Below are 17,181 nucleotides of genomic sequence, written 5' to 3'. Positions count from 1 at the left end.
TAAACATAGTTGTGCTGGTAGCTTTAGTATGGTCTTGCTTCTGATCATTTGGGTAAATGCCCAAAAGCGGGATTGCTGGGTCATAGGGGAGCTCTATGTGGAGTCTTTGAGGAACCTCCATACTTCTTTCCAAAGTGGTTGAACAAGTTTACACTCCCACCACCAATGCAGTAGGGTCCCCTTTTGTCCACATCTCCTCCAACATGTTATTAGAGATTTTGGTTATAGCCATTCTAACTGTGGTGAGGTGGAACCTCAGTGTTGTTTTGATTTGCATTTCTTTTATGTCTATTGGCCATTGAGTCCTGACAATTTACAAGGTTGCTAGTATTGACTTCTTGAAACCAATGTGCTGGGAAAGTATTATAATTAGAAGAAAAGCAGGCTGATACTCTCAGTGTGAATTCATCACTGTTAGTTACAGATGTCAAGTGCACTCAGTGCCAATGGACTTATCATGAGATGTGGATTTGTTCACAAACTATTGAGAAGTCTTTTTTTTTCTATTTTTCCCTTTTTTATTGTGAAAATACCATTCATAGGGGTTACAATTACATGAGCAAGGTAATGAGTACATTTCTTATCAAGCATTGTTGCCTCCTCCTTTTTTTCCCCTTCCCATCCCTGCAAAGGGTCAAAACTGTTTTAAGATTAAAGTTGTACATGGAGCCTGTAGGGGGACACCTTGCCTCCTGCAGAGAAGAGCTGTCACTTCCTTCCTGCTCCAAGAATATGGCACCCAGATACCAGTGTTCTGAATCCACCTCCTAGCCTGCAGCTCTCCTGCCTTAATCACACCTACATTTGATCATCCTGAGGCTAAATAGATAAGTTCAGGATGTTGTTCTACACCATCTGCTTAGAAACATAGTTTCCCTCACTTATAAACCCTCTTTAAAGAAATCTACCTCACCATATTGTTATCTAACAAATTGGCAAAGTTTCCACTATAAATAATAGCCATCCCTCTCAACCCAGAGACTGTGATGCCAAATGCTCTTCAGTACAGCATCCATCTTATATCATTGGTCAAAGTTAGTTAGAACATGTTATAAAGATGTGTACTTAGCTTTTAATTGCTGTGACAAGACCTTAATAAAAGCAACTTGACGGGAAGAATTCTTTATTTCAATCTTAGATTAGAAATTTTGCTCTGCCATGTGGGCAGAGTACAGTGGAGCTCACATCATGTCACCCAAGAAGCACAGTGAATGTTCTCCTTCCTCCTCCTGGCTCTTTTATTGCACAAGAGACTGCATCCTATTGAAAGGAACTGTGGACTATGAGGTGGATCTTCCTCTCACAGTCAATTCTCTCTAGAGAGTTTCTCACAGACAGGTTCAGAAATACACTTTCTTAATCTGCAAGCAATCCTACCCATTTGACAATGCAGAACTACTATAAAAGGTTCCCAAAGTATTTCTGTTTTCTTGAAACTTTCATGAGACTAGTAAGTGTAGAAATAAGATTATTTAGCAATATGTAGTTTAGCAATATATATGTTTCCTCAGAAGTCTCCATGCTCTACATTCTTGCATTTCTGTCTTTAGGACAGACTCTGGAGAAATTAAGCTACATTTCATCAGATGCCTCATAATTTGTGTTTGTGTATGTGTGTTTGTGTGTGTATCTGCACATGATGCATCTTTCTCTTGATATTTATAAATACACACACATATACATGTATGTATGTAGCAGTAAATAAATCTATATGCATGTTTTAAAACCTATAGCCCATAGGGATATATGCCACTCATTTTTTAACTGTGAACTTAATGATATTTGAAAAGTCTTTATTGTACATATAAAGTGACATTTTATGGCTCCATTTATATATTACCACACATTACTGTATATTACATTATATAATTCTGTAATATTGGTAATAGTACTAACTATTCCTTGGATGTTACCATAAATGAACTAAAATGTATTCTATTCATTCATATATTTTGTAGATTTTTTTATTTCTCCTGTTTCCGATTGTTTTGTAAATATCTATAGTGAAGCAATTGGTTTTTAACAAAAATAGTGTGCAATGAACCACTCAAAAACTTTTTGGCATACAACATAAGTACTTATATTCATCAGCAATTCATACTTTTTTTGGTCACTCATGGAGCTTGAACTCAGGGCTAGCACTCTCAACTTTGAGGCACATGTCCATTTCTGGTTTTCCAGTGACAATTGGACATAAGAGTCTCATGGACTTTCCAGCTGACATCCTCAGATGTCAGCCTTCTGAGTAGTTAGGATTCACAGGAATGAGCCACCTGCTCAAGACTATTCACACTCTTAATGGCTGTTGATCTGACTGGAGCTCTTGTATTGCAGATCACTCATTTTGCCTCTGACATGGATTTTGTTTGATCTTCCTCAGTGGCCAAAGAGTCACTTCTAGAGTTCATAAGCAACATCTAGAGATCAAGGTACATAGAGAAATTCAGGTCACAAAATGCCCAACACAGAAACACATTTGTAAAGGGCTTGTAGTCCAAAGCCTTGAGCTTGCTAAGCAATTCTGTTTTATTTTTATTTCATTTTATTTTAAAGATGCTATACAGAGGGGTTGCACTTTCATGAGGAAGGCGATGAGTACATTACTTGTCCATCATTGTTACCCATTCCCTTGTTGTTGTCCCACCATCCCTTCCTCCCCAACCACCCACACTCCATGAGCCATACACCTAGCCTTTTCTGTTTTAGTTTTGTCTATCAGATAGAGGTAAGACCATGTTCCATCTATCTGTACCTCCCTTATAGCCATTAGTATAAAATAGTAGCACAATGCCTAGATTTCATGCAGAGAGCTTTGTGATAATGATTTGCCAATATAGCCTCAACTTCAATCCACTTATTTCCTTCTGTGACCTTTGGGGATTATAGGCAAAATGTTTAGTAATTGTTTAGTCTTTATATATCCTCAAGTTTCTAAAACCATTATTATTTTGAGGCCTGAGATCATGGTATTGATAAGTAGTTGTGTATATCTAAATAATTATTTCCAACTTAAGATCTTCTTATCCAAAATAGGCATGTGCTACAGCCTAGTTTCTGAAATTTTGCATGGATCCTTGTTACCTGATTAAAGTACAGATTGCTAGTCAGAATATTTAGGTGAGTTCCTAATATTTGTGTCTGAACCCAAGTACTGACAAGAACAACCTAACAGAAGAAAGAAAGTATTCATTTGGGCTCATTTTGTCAGAGATTTCAGTTTACAATCCTTAGCTTCCTTGGCCTATGAAGAGGCAGAACTTCATGATGTGGGACCATCTACTACAGGCTATTCAACTCATGGCAAACACGAATCCAAAATTATATAGGAAGAAGTGAGGGCAAGATTTAGGCCTAAGGACAGTCCCACAAATGTATTTCCTCCAACTAGGAGCTTTTACATCCTACCAGTAACACCACCCCATTGTTAACCCATCAAGTGATGAGTAAGCACAGAATCCAGGAGTGTGAAGTAAGCAGAGAGGACAGAGCTAACTGAGAGAGCCCAGTTCTTTGCTACTTTTCCACAGACTGCTGATCAATATGAATGAGAGAAACCATGCGTTTGGCTGAAGAAAGAAAAGCTGATTGGCTGAGGGAAAATTCCCCTGTCTGCTCTTTTGTACCAGCTTGTGCATATGAGCATATAAAATGATTCTTATCAAAGTGAGCTCCAAGACATGTGCTGTTTCCAGTTCTCTCTCTTTTTTCTTTTTTTATTGTGAAAATACCATACAGAGAGAGGGGTTACAATTACATGAGCAAGGTAATGAGTACATTTCTTATTGCCACCTCCTTTGTTTCCCCTTACCATCCCTGCCCTCCCATCTCCACCCTCCTGCCCCCAGCACAGCCCCTCACCCCGCCAAAGTTGTAAAGTTCATTTTTTGACATAACATCTTGAACATCTCATTGTTGCGATGAGTCCACCTGTATCCCTATTTAAACAATTTGTTTTTTCCCTTCCCCTCCACAAATTATACCAACATTAATTACAGTGAAAACAAGGGTTATACCATAGGGGAGGAACATACAAAGCAACCCAGACAATCTTCTCTAGTGCCCCCAAGTCCAGCAATGTTTAAGGCAGCTCAAATAGCGAGAAGGAAGTTTTTAGTTCAGGGCTGTATCACTGTGGGAGGACATGTGTATGTTGAAAGCAGCAATAAACTCCAACATTTTCTGCCTCCACCCTGTTTTCATGTGAAATCTTTGCCTGACCTTCCCCCCCACCTCACTGGCCAAATCTCCGGAACCTCAGAAAATAGATCAGGAGTTGTAGAGACTGGCCTGGTTTCTGCAGGAACTAATCCAAATAAGTTTTTCTATTGCTATGCAAGAGGCTCTGACTCGACCTGCAGGAGATGGATGCTGGCTCTCCCAGAGTGCCAGGCAGGGAAAGTGGAGTCTGGGTCAGCACAACATCTCCACTGGATCCTGAAATTAGAATAAGACAGAAGTGCAAGGTTATGTACAAACATAGAAAAGCATGCTTTTTATTTGTATTTTGATATATTACCTATTGTTTATATTTCATGGTTTGGCTTACAATATATTTCATATTAGAAATAAAGGTATTTTTTAAATATAAATGAGTATCCAGGAGTCAACTACATTATTCTAACCAAGAAGAATCTTCACAAAAGCGTAAGTTTTAGATCCTTCTGAAATATTTCTCTATTTCCCAGAACTAAATCTCAATTGCCCCACCATAGATAACAAGAACTGAACATCTAACACTTGCATAGGTCGAAACTGAGCCCTGAGAACACACCCTTCAACCCACTCTCATCCCTCATCTCCCCTTGCTCTTACCAGGGATCCACAGCATTTACAGCCACAGGAGCTGAGAGAAGGACTTCAGTTTAGGAGTGAGATGAGGAGTCTTGACAGGTCAAGGCAAGTTCAGAGCTAAGTTTTTATTTCAGACTTAGAAAGGAAGGCTGTCCTTTGGGAGCAATATGCAAATAGCCAGATGGATAGGGTAAGACCTGCTCTTCTGAGAAAAGTGACATCGCTTGGTAATAACCAATAAAAACCCATGATGCTTGCAGCACCGGGAAGAAGGACCCACGGTGGAAGTATGGTTTTGAAGAGACATATGCACCTACCACCCTAATTCAGCATCAGAGACCCAGTGATAGTTAAGTTTATGTCTAGCATAGTCTCTAGGAAAGGAATAGATTTGAGGCTGATCTCCCCTGAACCTAATTCAGCTAGTCCATAAAAAGACAGTGTCACCACCAGCAGCACTAATCCTCAAGGGAGTTGACCAATCAGTGCACAGAGTTGAGCTACCTGAAGATGCATCTGATACCATAGTTCACATCTGTTCAGGGATGTTTACTATGAGTGTTAGAAACTCTTGATTCCTGGGAACTTCCTATTCAGACTTAGGATAAAGAATTGACAGGGAGGACAAAATTTTCTCTTACAGGTATTATCCTGATGGCCTTTATAATGGAAAAGGAAAATGATAGAAATGTTTATACATGAAAGTGTGAATATATGTTCAATGTAACAATTTTTGTATCCACTAATATCCTGTCATTCTTCCACACTATATTTCTATAGCAAATTAATCTAATAATTCTTTAAAATTTTCTCTTTGGAGTAATGGAAATGTGAAATTGATGAAGATGTACTGCACTCACATACTGACATGTTGACTTGAAATGCCCTAGTGTAAATACTTGTATATAATTATATACATATACACATGATGAGTGTGTGTATATATATACATATATATATAATTGTGCTTATTTTAAACTAACATATAATCTATTTTTAAATTTATTTAATTTATTTTTTATTGTGAGAATACCATACAAAGGAGTTACAATTACATGGGAAAGATGAGTACATTTCTTATCAAGTATTGTTGTCTCCTCATTCTTTCCCCTTCCCATCCCTTCCCATACTCCTCCCCTCCCCTCACCCCATCCTCCCCCCACTCCCCACCAAAGTTGTTAAGTTCGTTTTTCGACATAACGACTTGCACATTTCATTGTTGCTAACATACAATCTTTAAAGGTCTTCAGTCTCAATCCAAAACAACCTGTTTCTGCTTATTTGTCTCAGAGATTTCAGTCTCCAGTTCCTGTCTCCAAAGATTCTGGACTTGTTGTAAGGGAGAACATCACCTGGCAATTAGGAGCAAATAGAGAAGAAGGCTTGTGCTGATGCCACAATGTACCCAATTTAGCCCTGCAAAGAGGTGCCTTGTGGGAAATTATTAGACCATTGGCTGTCCATTCCTTGAGAGTATTAAAACTGTTCTCATGAAATGAGTCACATTATATTCACTTGTTATAAAGTGAAGACAGCCATGTGCTTGCCCATCTCAACTTGCATCTGGTTTTCTATTTATGAATATTATTGTGACATAGACAGAACTGGCCTTGCCTGAGTACAAAACTCTTCTTCATTCAGAGCTTAGGTCAATTCCTCTGTTATAATAAAGGACTGGTGCAGGGCTCTGTGTGTGTGTGTGTGTGTGTGTGTGTGTGTGTGTGTGTGTGTGTATGTGCATTTATCTGCATGTGTAAGAGAGAGACACAAAGACAGAGACAGAGAAAGACAGAGACTGAGATAGAGAAACAAAGAAATTCTGAGAACTATGGTTTAAATGAAAATGCTTTTAAATGTGTTGAGGAGTAAAAATCATATCTGTAGTACTGTTACTAATCTGAATACAATTCCTAAACCTAACATGGATCATTGTTAACTTGCTGGCATATATTCAGTAGATCTGAGGTGATTTTGTCATTTTGAATTTGTAGCATGTTCTCAGGGATTCTGCTGATGATTCTGATTTCTGGACAAATGCTGAGTAGAAAAGAAAATAATATTGCATCTATATTTAGTTGTGTTGCTTCCTACGTGTCAAGAAGGAGTTTTGTTGGAGAAGTGTTCCTTATATATGCTATAAATACTTCATTTTACATTGACTGAGTTTGACTGAAACTCTTGCTATGCAAAGTGCCTTCCTGTATATATTCAGTGAGTTGGACCACGACTTCACTGGGTCATCAGCTGTGAACTCCTCTCATCACAGTCTCTTCTGGAAGTACATTTCCCAACACTAATGAGATCACTTCTAATCTCGATTAGAAGCCTTAAAAGATTCAATCTTATTCAAATATAACCTTCAAAGAAACAGAAAGACAGAGAGGAGAGTGAAGAAATTTAGAGCTTCAGTCTGCGCAAGCTGGGGAGGCTGGGCGTCAGTGTGTAACTATAGAACCCGATGGTACTACGAGCCGGGCTCTGTAGGCATTCGCTTCTGCCAGGAATGCAACAACATGCTGTACCCCAAGGAAGAAAAGCAGAACCGCATCCTGCTGTGTGCGTGCCGGAACTGTGACTACCAGCAGGAAGCAGACAACAGCTACATCTAATGTCCACAAAATCAAGCACGAAGTGCACTAGCTGACCCAGATCATCGCTGACGTGTCCCAGGACCCCACTTTGCCGTGGACCGAAGACCACCCATGCCAGAAGTGTGGCCACAAGGAGGCAGTGTTCTTCCAGTCACACAGTGCCCGGGCTGAGGATGCCATGCGCCTGTACAACGTGTGCACTGCGGCCACCGCTGGACTGAATGAGCATCCCTAACTCCCCCTGTAATAAATGCCAGGTTCTGTGCCCATGAAAAGAAGAAATTTAGAACTTCATACACATTTCTTATTTTCAGTTGTACTTTTATTATCTCTCTGTAGTTGTGCAAAAAAAACTGTTACCATTAAACATGTCAGTTTATAAATACAATTCATCTTGAATAATGTCACTCTTTTATCTTTCTACTCTGCCCTACTCTATCCAACCCCTCTCCCTCCAGAAACATTTCCATGTATAAAATACATATTAGATTATTAAATATGAATTTATGGCTCTATATATGTATGGTACATGGAAGACCCTTTTCATATTACCCTTGGAAATACTGAAGTTATATGGGTCACTATTTTATATGTACTTGTTATACAGTCTCATAAGTGTTCTAAATGTATTTTATTTATTTGCATTTTTCATACTTTTTTCTATGTGTGTATTTATTTAACTGGGCCACAAGCCAAGGGTGCTTTGACCATCTAAACTCTGAATAAAAAATAGAAAAAAATGTCCAATCATTCTAAAACAAGGTACAAATTTATATTATTTCTCCTTTGTATTTCCTCAAGTTACTATAAAATCATTGTTTTATTCTTCCTTTATCATGTGAACTGCAGGATAGACAAAACTGGTACTAAATAAAACAAGGTGAAGGAAGCTGGGTGCTGTGTAGGTGTGAAAGCCACTTGGTAAACTTAGGGGACACATTAATAGATTGACAAAGAGAGGTCACAAAAGCATTGACACAAGTAGGGTTGAAAGAAGCCAGATTCTAAGGATAACCCCTGAAATTTTCATGATGTATCTGCTCCAGGGCTGGCTTCAGCAAATGTGGCCATGTGGCTTGTGAATTTCCAGTCCACACAGACTCAGGCACCAGAATCCATGATAGAATTTGGAATAATGATCTCAAACCAGAGCTATGGGCAGGCTTACACTTCATGGGTTGTGAGTTTCTGCCTGACAGATGAGGCTGCGGACTCATGGGAAGGAGGATACTGGAAGACTTTCCTATGGATCTTCCTGGGAGAAGGAAGTGCAGTTCAGAAGGAAAGTGTTTATGGTCTGGGCCATGAACCTGAATGAGGTCTGGCACAAGTTTCTATATCATCAGAAGAAAAGCTACATAAACTTTCGAGAGGAAATAAAATGAAAAAGGATAAAGATAACAGGAACTATGCTAAACATGGTGGGGAGCTGAATAGTCATCCATTGCTGAATGGAATTTAAAATGCTACAGCAATGTTAAAATGACCTTGAAATCGGGTAACAAGTTTGACAAAAAGTGTAATTATTACCTTGTTTATGTAACTATAACCCCTCTGTACATCATGATGACAATAAAAAATATGAAATTGGACAGTGCTTTCTAAACTTGAAAGCTCTATTAAAATACATTTCCAAAAAAAATGGTGGGGCATTTATCCCAGAGTAATGCATTTAATTTTCACATAGAAACTTTTAAAGAAATAGTCTTAGAATCCTTATCAGTAGTAAAACTAAGAATCTTCCCAACTATTAACTGATAAAAAAATAAAAGAATATGTGTTTCTTCAACCAAGGCATTCTATTCAATATAAACAGGAGCTAAACTATCATATACATTGTCTGGATGAACCATAAGAAAGCTATACTGAATAATACAGCCAATCTTAAAACAGGACTTTTATATATTTTCTTTTTATGAAGTGTTGGCCAGGGCTGAGGGATTGGAAAAAGGGAATTCTGTGGCTCATGGACAGCCCCAGGAGTCTGTGGCATTGGTAGGGAACAGTTCCTCCATGATGGTGTTGACAACAGAGAAACCCAAATATGGGGTACCTATATATTCTCAACATTCACACTTACATGTGGGCTGCTCATGTGATAAGCAAACCCAATGCACACACATCTGCACATGAACAAACACCAAAGTGTGCAAGTGACTACTGTAGTATCTATATGGATTGAACCAATGTCAATTTCCTGGTTTAAATAATGCAGCACAGTTATACAAAGATGTTGGTACTGGGATAGTCTGGGGGATGGATGCAAAAAACCTCCTAGTAATTTTCTTCACAACTTTATGGACATTTATAATTATTTGAAAATAAATAAAAAGAACATATAATAGTTTTCTTATTCCAAAGCTTGTAATTTCTCAGTGGGGAAAAAAATCAAAAAACAATGAAACAAGGAACTTTCTTTTTTTAATTTTTATTTATTTTTTATTGTGAAAATACTGTAAAGAATGGTTACAATTAGATGGGCAAGATAATGAGTACATTTCTTATCAAGCATTGTAGCCTCCTCCTTTGTGGCTCAGTGGTAGAGCACTTGCCTTGCATGCCTGAGGCCCTGGGTTCGATTCCTCAGCACCACATAAGCAAAAAGAAAAAAGAAACAAGAAACTTTCTAACTCCTTCATTCTAGTGGCAGAAATGTCTGAATACTTTACATGGAAGTAGACTGCTGAATGCCCATAAGTAAGAGATATCTGACACTCTGTATTTGTGCCCATAGAACTACAGTAGGCACAACACAGTAAAGCTTATATTTAAGTATTATATTATGTATTATATATTATATGTTCTTTGTGTACACGTTGATAATAAAAAGCATGACAGGAAGTAGGTATAGTCTAGATCCATAGTATAACTAAGCCTACATGGAAGAATCCAGCAGGGGAAGTCTTCATTGGATGTGTGTGTCTGTGGATTTTTGCAGGTTTTTGTACCACTAAATCTCTGTCATGTTTAGAAAATTTATATATTAGATATCTAATATCTAAACATGTTGATGAATTATTAAATAAATATCACTAAATGCATGTTGTTCAGAATTGTAAACTAAAATACCAAAAGAAACATTTTAAAAATAGAATTAAAAAAAAGATAGAATCCTGTGCCTGAACTGAGCTCCAAAAAGCCAATGAAAATAATTGTTCCCATCACAGCTTTTTTCTATATAAGATCCATAGCTAAAACAGCATAACCAAGAGCAGATTAATTGTGCTATATTTATATAATAGACACTACATGGCAATGACATTCAACATCTGGAAGTCGGCTCTAACCTTGTTCCATCTCTTGAATGGTGAACACATGGAGACTCATCTGCAACTCATTTGTGAAGTGCAAGAGGTGTGGGGAATTTCTGTGTCTCAAGACAACCAAATAATCATAAAATCAAAAATGTTACCAAAGGAGTAATAAAAATTGATCATAGAAAGTTGCGTCTTCGTTTCTGTTAGGAATTCTATAGCTACTAAATGATGTCACTATTTCTACATATAAACAATTCAGAATTAAGAAATAATTAGCAAGGATAATAGTATAGGGTTTTGCCTTTGTCATATGCTTAGAGACTCCACATGTGGATTGAGAAATCCCTTTTAGTGCTCAGTAAAATTGTTAGAGATTTGTCTGAACTAGCATATCATTATAAAATTTAGGAAAAATTTTCCATTAAGCAATGATGCAGTGTACATAGCAGAAGTTTGAAAATCAAAGATGAAAACATTCAACTCAAATGTGACTTTTCCACTTGAAATCTGGAAATTGGAGAAACAATGTATTTTGAGGAAAATTTCTTTTCAATTCATAATTGCATACTATCAAAATATCATCTTAATGAGAAGTGAACAACAGATTTTACAATTTCAAGTGATCTCTTAACTTCCTGTTTTTACAGTATTGATCCCTCTATGAAGAGCAGCTGTGTCTAATGAAACACAATATTCAGGAACGAGTGAGGCATGGTGCTTTTTTATTGTGAAAATACTACACAGAGGGGTGTTTTTGTAGTCACAATTAGATATAAACTAGTTATGTGATTGGGTTCTATGTGACCCCAGAAGCATTTTCCCATACTCCTGTCAGGATGAAATGCACAGCAAATCTTGCTGTGTAGACTTAAATAAAATTGAATGAGACGAAGTATGTATGTTTGGTACACACATCCAGAGAGAGACTTTCCCTGATGGATTCTTCCATGTAGTTAGTTATATCATGGACCTAGATTACACCTACTTCCTGTGATTCTTTTAATTATACAACTTGTAGACAAAGAATATACACATATAATTTAATACCTAAATATAAACTTTATGTTGTGCCTACTGTAGTTCTATGGTTATCTCTTATGATGAACCTTCTACTTCCTCCAAACAAGCAACCTGGCCCTGTGAATGGAACTAGACTTAGGATAACCCTAAAACCCCACACTAGTTCAGATCTATTTCAGAACAATGACACAAATGTAAGACAAAAATCAGCATCACATGACCTGGGTTATTACCCTGAGTTCAGAGACACAGAGAGGAAGAGAGTGAGGGCAGAGATGAAAAGTGCTGCCAGGAATCTAAGAACACCAGAAAGTCAAAAGAGAACTGATGGATCAAAAAGGACTCTATGTAAAGGACAGTGTCTTGGTTCAAGTTCCCATCCTCTATTTCAATTAGGCCCACAGAGTGTAACAACAATAATCAGAGTTTCATGCCAAACAGTCCCATGTTGATAATCCAGTAAGTATAAATTGCCACTTTGATAAATTCCTTTGTTCACCAGAAATTAGATCTCTGGCATAGCTCTCCTTCAGACATTCTGAGAGAAAGGACAATTCAAGAATCAACTTTGTTTCATCATTTTGTTGTTCCCCTTCCCTTCCCTAATTCAGATAAATGTATATATAGTACACAGGGCACCAAAATAAAATACAGTGACAACAGGGGATAAACCGTAAGGGAAAACCAGAAAAAAAAAGAAAAAAGAGATAATGCAAGAGCAATACTCACAAAACAATATGTTGGAAATGAACCTTACATCTTGGTGGGACATAATGAGGAAGGGAAAGTGGGAGGAAAATGGGAAAGAGAGTAACAATGTTCGACAAGAAATGTACTTACTAATTTACATATGTAACTGTATCCCCATTGTACATTATCTTGACAATAAAATAGAATTTAAAAATATCAACTGTCCTTGGAGGGACAGGAGAGAATGATATTATTTTACTCAAATCTGACTTGTTGAATGGTAATTTCTTATCTTATTACTTAAAGATAATAAAGATATAATTAAAACAGAATCATCTTTTTCAATCTTTATTACCCTCATGACCACAAAAGTTTTAAACTAAAAATTCAGAGCTTAAATTTTATAGGCTCTGTGGCTCTCTTCCTCAAATCTATCCTCTTGACCATCATTCCATGACAGGTCATCCATTCCCCAGATCCACAGGCGTCCAACCCTGCTGCTTTGAGGAAGGTGGATGGATTCTGAATATGTGAACAGACAGTCCACACAAGAGTTGTTTTGTGATTTGTGTGGAGCAATGTGAGATGAAGGGTGGAAGTGATCTGCTGACTATCAGTTGAAGATCAGGACTTACTATTGCTAAATCAAGCAGAAGAATTGAAGGAGCCTAACTTCAAAACTGAGCTCCCACACAATTAAATTTGTGCCTAAAAAGTCTGAATATTGTTTATTTACATTCATGTCTGGATGAACTAAAACACAAGACACATGAGTAGAAAAAACATTTACATAACATTGTCTTTTAAAATGAAACAGCTGGACACCACTAACTCAGGCTTGTAATCCTAGCTACTCAGGAGGCTTAAATCTGAGGATCACAGTTCAAAGCCAGCTGGGGCAGAAAAGTCCATGAGAATCTTATCTCCAATTAACCACAAGAAAACCAGAAGTGGCACTGTGGCTCAAGTGGTGAGCGCTAGCCATGACATGAAAATGTCAGGGACAGTGTCTAGTGTCCAGAGTTCAAGCCCCATGAAATACATATATATGTATATATGTACATATATATGTATATATATGTATGAAATACATATATATGTATTTATACATATATATATATACATACAACATGCATAAAGAATCATATAGTCTGCAGCATGATGGATAGAAGTAGAGAATACCTTGTTAACAAAAATAGTAAAGACAAAGAGCATTGTCTATACTCCTTCTCACTCAAGCAAAATTTTAAAAAATAAAATGCAATAGTGATACTATGGGGCTGACAAGGGCACAGGATCAGAGTGCAGGAGGTTGAACACAGAAGAAAGATGGAAGACTATGATCAATGCACATAATACACATATACTGAGAAACCCAGAATCCCATTAATGATTACAGATATGTACATTAATAAAAAAAATAGGCTATCAGAAAATAAGGGAATAAAATCTGAAGCAATGAATCCATTCTTTGTATTAAAGGCAATTCCTGCTTAAATACCGTTATTTATTTTATTATTGCATAAATATCAACTGATACAATTCAGACTCTCCAAGTATTAACTGGCCTTTTCTGACAACATTCTGAGCAGGTGGAGGCAGCAGGAGGAGCAGCTGGGGCAGCCCAGACTCACACTTCAGCTTCCCTGGGAGGTTTTTGTTATGGCTTGTATCACTGTGGGAGGGAAACTGCTATGCTGTTGACAGTAATAAGTGGCAACATCTTCAGGCTCCAAGCCACTGATCCTGAGAGTGAACTCTGTCCCACTGAACCTTGATGGAACTCCGGACTCCAAAATATCTGCACCGTAGATCAAGGGTTTAGGAGCTTTCCCTGGTTGCTGCTGGTACCAGGCTAAATAATACTCAATGTCCTCACTGGCCCTGCAAGTGATGGTGGCAGTGTCTCCTAGAGACACAGACAGTGAAGATGGAGACTGGGTCATCTGGATATCACACTTGGCACCTGGAAGCAGAAACATGAAAACAAATATCCACACTAATTATCAAGTTATAAGAAGGCATCCCTGAAGAGTAAACATCCTGGATCACACTGAGCTGTGTTAATCCCTAGCATTGTCCTACTTTACCTGCAAGCCAGAGCAGCAGGATCCCCAGGAGCTGAGCAAGGGTCCTCATGTCCATGCTGTGTGCTGACGTGGTCTGACTACTGCCTAATGTGAGCAGCCTATGAAGAAGTCCTGAGCACACTGGGCTGTGCTGTTGGTGCATGCAAATCAGCAGCAGAGTTATACACAGCTGTCCAGCTGCCTCATCTCAGCAACTCTGCATTCTGAGTCTCAAGGGAACTAGGTCGGGCAACAGAGTAAGTTTTAAACACAGAAGAGAATCTCCAAGTTGCTTTCCTGTGATGTGCACACAACAATGGTAACTTTGAGGATCAAAGCTTTTTTTCCATCTTATTTCTTTAACTGAGTCAAGACTTGTTCACTGGAGTGTTAGTGCCAGAAATTTATAAACAAATTTTGCAGAACACAAATTTGGCATTTCTTTGTTATTATGCAGGACAGAAACTTTTACAGTAGCTCTGATTCACTGATAATCTGTATGTGTCAATTTATCAGCACTGTTGTCCTGTAATGAATAAGTGTAGCTGTTGTGTTGATAAGAAAATGCCTGGACTTCTGTACTGTGCTGTTGAGCCTTATTATCTCCTTCATCTCTGAGATTTTGTCCCAGGTGATCCGTACAAGCGCGTCCTTTCAGAGCCTTTCTCCCTTCATGTCTGAACAGCCTTTACAATTTTTACTGACCTAGAATTTTGTATCATTTTATATGTCCATTCTGAAGGTTCTCATATTATTCCTTCTGGCTTTTAATCATCTTCACCACAACTACTATGTTCAGAAGCAGAGATAAATTCTCCTTAAAAGGGAGGATAAACTCGGTCTGGGAAGGTAGCTGAGTGGTAGAGAGCTTGCCTTGCATGCCTGAGGCCCTGGGTTCGATTCCTCAGCACCACATAAGCAAAAAGAAAAAAGCCGGAAGTGGCACTGTGGCTCAAGTAGTAGAGCGCTAGCCTTGAGCTGAAGAGCTGAGGGGCAGCGCCCAGGCCAAGAGTTTAGGCCCCATGACCGGACCCAAAAAAAAAAAAAAAAAAGAAGGATAAACTTAGGTTATCTTGAAGCCTATTTTGTGGCCTAAACCTACATATGTCTCCTGTTCAGTGGACTCTTCTAGATCCTAAGAGAACACTGTGCTGCACACCTGGGTAAAAGGTATTGGGCCCATGCAAAGTGAGTATGTTGAAATCTCTGAACAGAATCTTGAAATCAATAGAACATGGAAATGTCATCCATATTAGGATAAGGCAACATGGGAGAACTGATTTTCTGTGCAAGGGAGAAACATCATTTTTTACTCCATTGTAGGTGCTGAGATGGAGTGATCCAAGAGGACATCCATATGTGTTCGATTTTCCTGTACAGATGTCAGGGCTCAGGAAGTCACTATTGCATGGGATACAAAGTTGGCTCATCTTATCCATGTTATCACATTCTGAGGAATATCTGAACAAATCTGGGGTTGGGGGCAGGGTGTGTATGATCTGATCATATAAGTGGCAGTAACACCAAGAGTTTCATATCACCCAGAAGAGTTGTTGATCATATGACTAAATTAATGAGGGAAAATTAGAGCCAATGTTCTTGAGGTAAAAAAAGTAAGCTAATTAAATGAAAATTTCATCTAATGTTAGTGACATATTTCAAAGATTTTTATACTGAATATTTTCTGGAAAAAAGAAAATCAGAAAATTTTTCTAAGAATTCATTTAATAATAACCTAATTTTTTGATGTGAGTGAAGTAATTACCATAAATTTACATATGTATGATGTATACATATGTATATATGAATGTGTACATGTAAATATATATATACATATTGATGAATAGATGCACAAGTGGATAATTTTTTCTAATCTAGAAGTAATGATGCTTTCATTTTAATAACAGATAGCACCTTCATTAATTGACCTCATTTATTCTCTCATAAATAAAACCAGTGACCTTTGCACAACAGTTTATTTCTTTCTCAAAAATAGAAAAAGAGGAAGATGAGTTTGGATCATTTTTTGTCACAAACTACAAATTCATATTGGATGATGTACAGGAAAGAGTGGAGAGAAATCAGCTAACAAGAATGCCCACTCGCCGATTTGAGCGTTTTTGAATATTGAATAAATACCAAAGTATTCCATGAAATAAATTGTAAGTCCTTGGATTAGTAGTGATATTTTCACTAGGGATGTGATATCCATAAACCACTATATATTTCTCCACAAATCCTCACAATTTCAAAGGAAAAAGAACAACTATATAGCAGAGAAATCCAATAGCCAACCCCTTAATCTAGAATTGAAATAAAGATCATCAGTAATGATGTCCTTATAGAACATAGCAACACTTCTAGACTTTGCTCACATATATCCATTACTGAAAGAACTCTGAGGGGAAAAAGGCACAAATCTAATCTGAGAGACATTCATCCACATGATTAGTATGTGTTCACCACGAGCAATAAGAACACAAAATTTAAGACTGAACTAAAACCCTGTTCCTTGGTGGCTTGATTATTGGGATGTGGTCTGACTACTTTGTTCTGACTTAACTGGAACCATATTCCTACCATTCTCTAGAGGTTGAACTATAGGTGTGAACCATTATGGCCATCATGACCATTAAAGTATTCTTTTGTTTGGAATTTTTGTGTCTTGAGATCATTCATCTACAGCCATTTCTTCACAAGTTCATAAACATGGTATGTACAGTGACTAAGACTAAAGATTGAATTCACATGTCTGGTTAAGGG

General features: G+C 37.7%; 1 pseudogene and 1 gene segment (V, D, J or C); one reads left to right on the top strand and one right to left on the bottom strand.

Moving 5' to 3' along the window:
* Positions 1-4,972: 4,972 nt before the first annotated feature.
* Positions 4,973-7,607, top strand: LOC122114187 (annotated as a pseudogene).
* A 6,242-nt stretch (positions 7,608-13,849) lies between these two features.
* LOC122114116 lies at positions 13,850-14,526 on the bottom strand. The segment is given in 2 exon segments: positions 13,850-14,315; positions 14,440-14,526. Coding segments are annotated over 2 exon segments (384 nt in total).
* Between the last annotated feature and the right edge of the window lie 2,655 nt (positions 14,527-17,181).

This window comes from Dipodomys spectabilis, unplaced genomic scaffold (genome assembly GCF_019054845.1).
Source record: "Dipodomys spectabilis isolate Male_0828 unplaced genomic scaffold, ASM1905484v1 ptg000106l, whole genome shotgun sequence".
NCBI lineage: Eukaryota > Metazoa > Chordata > Mammalia > Rodentia > Heteromyidae > Dipodomys > Dipodomys spectabilis.
The sequence above is the reverse complement of the archived record's forward strand: the minus strand, read 5'-3'. Positions and strand labels throughout refer to the sequence as shown.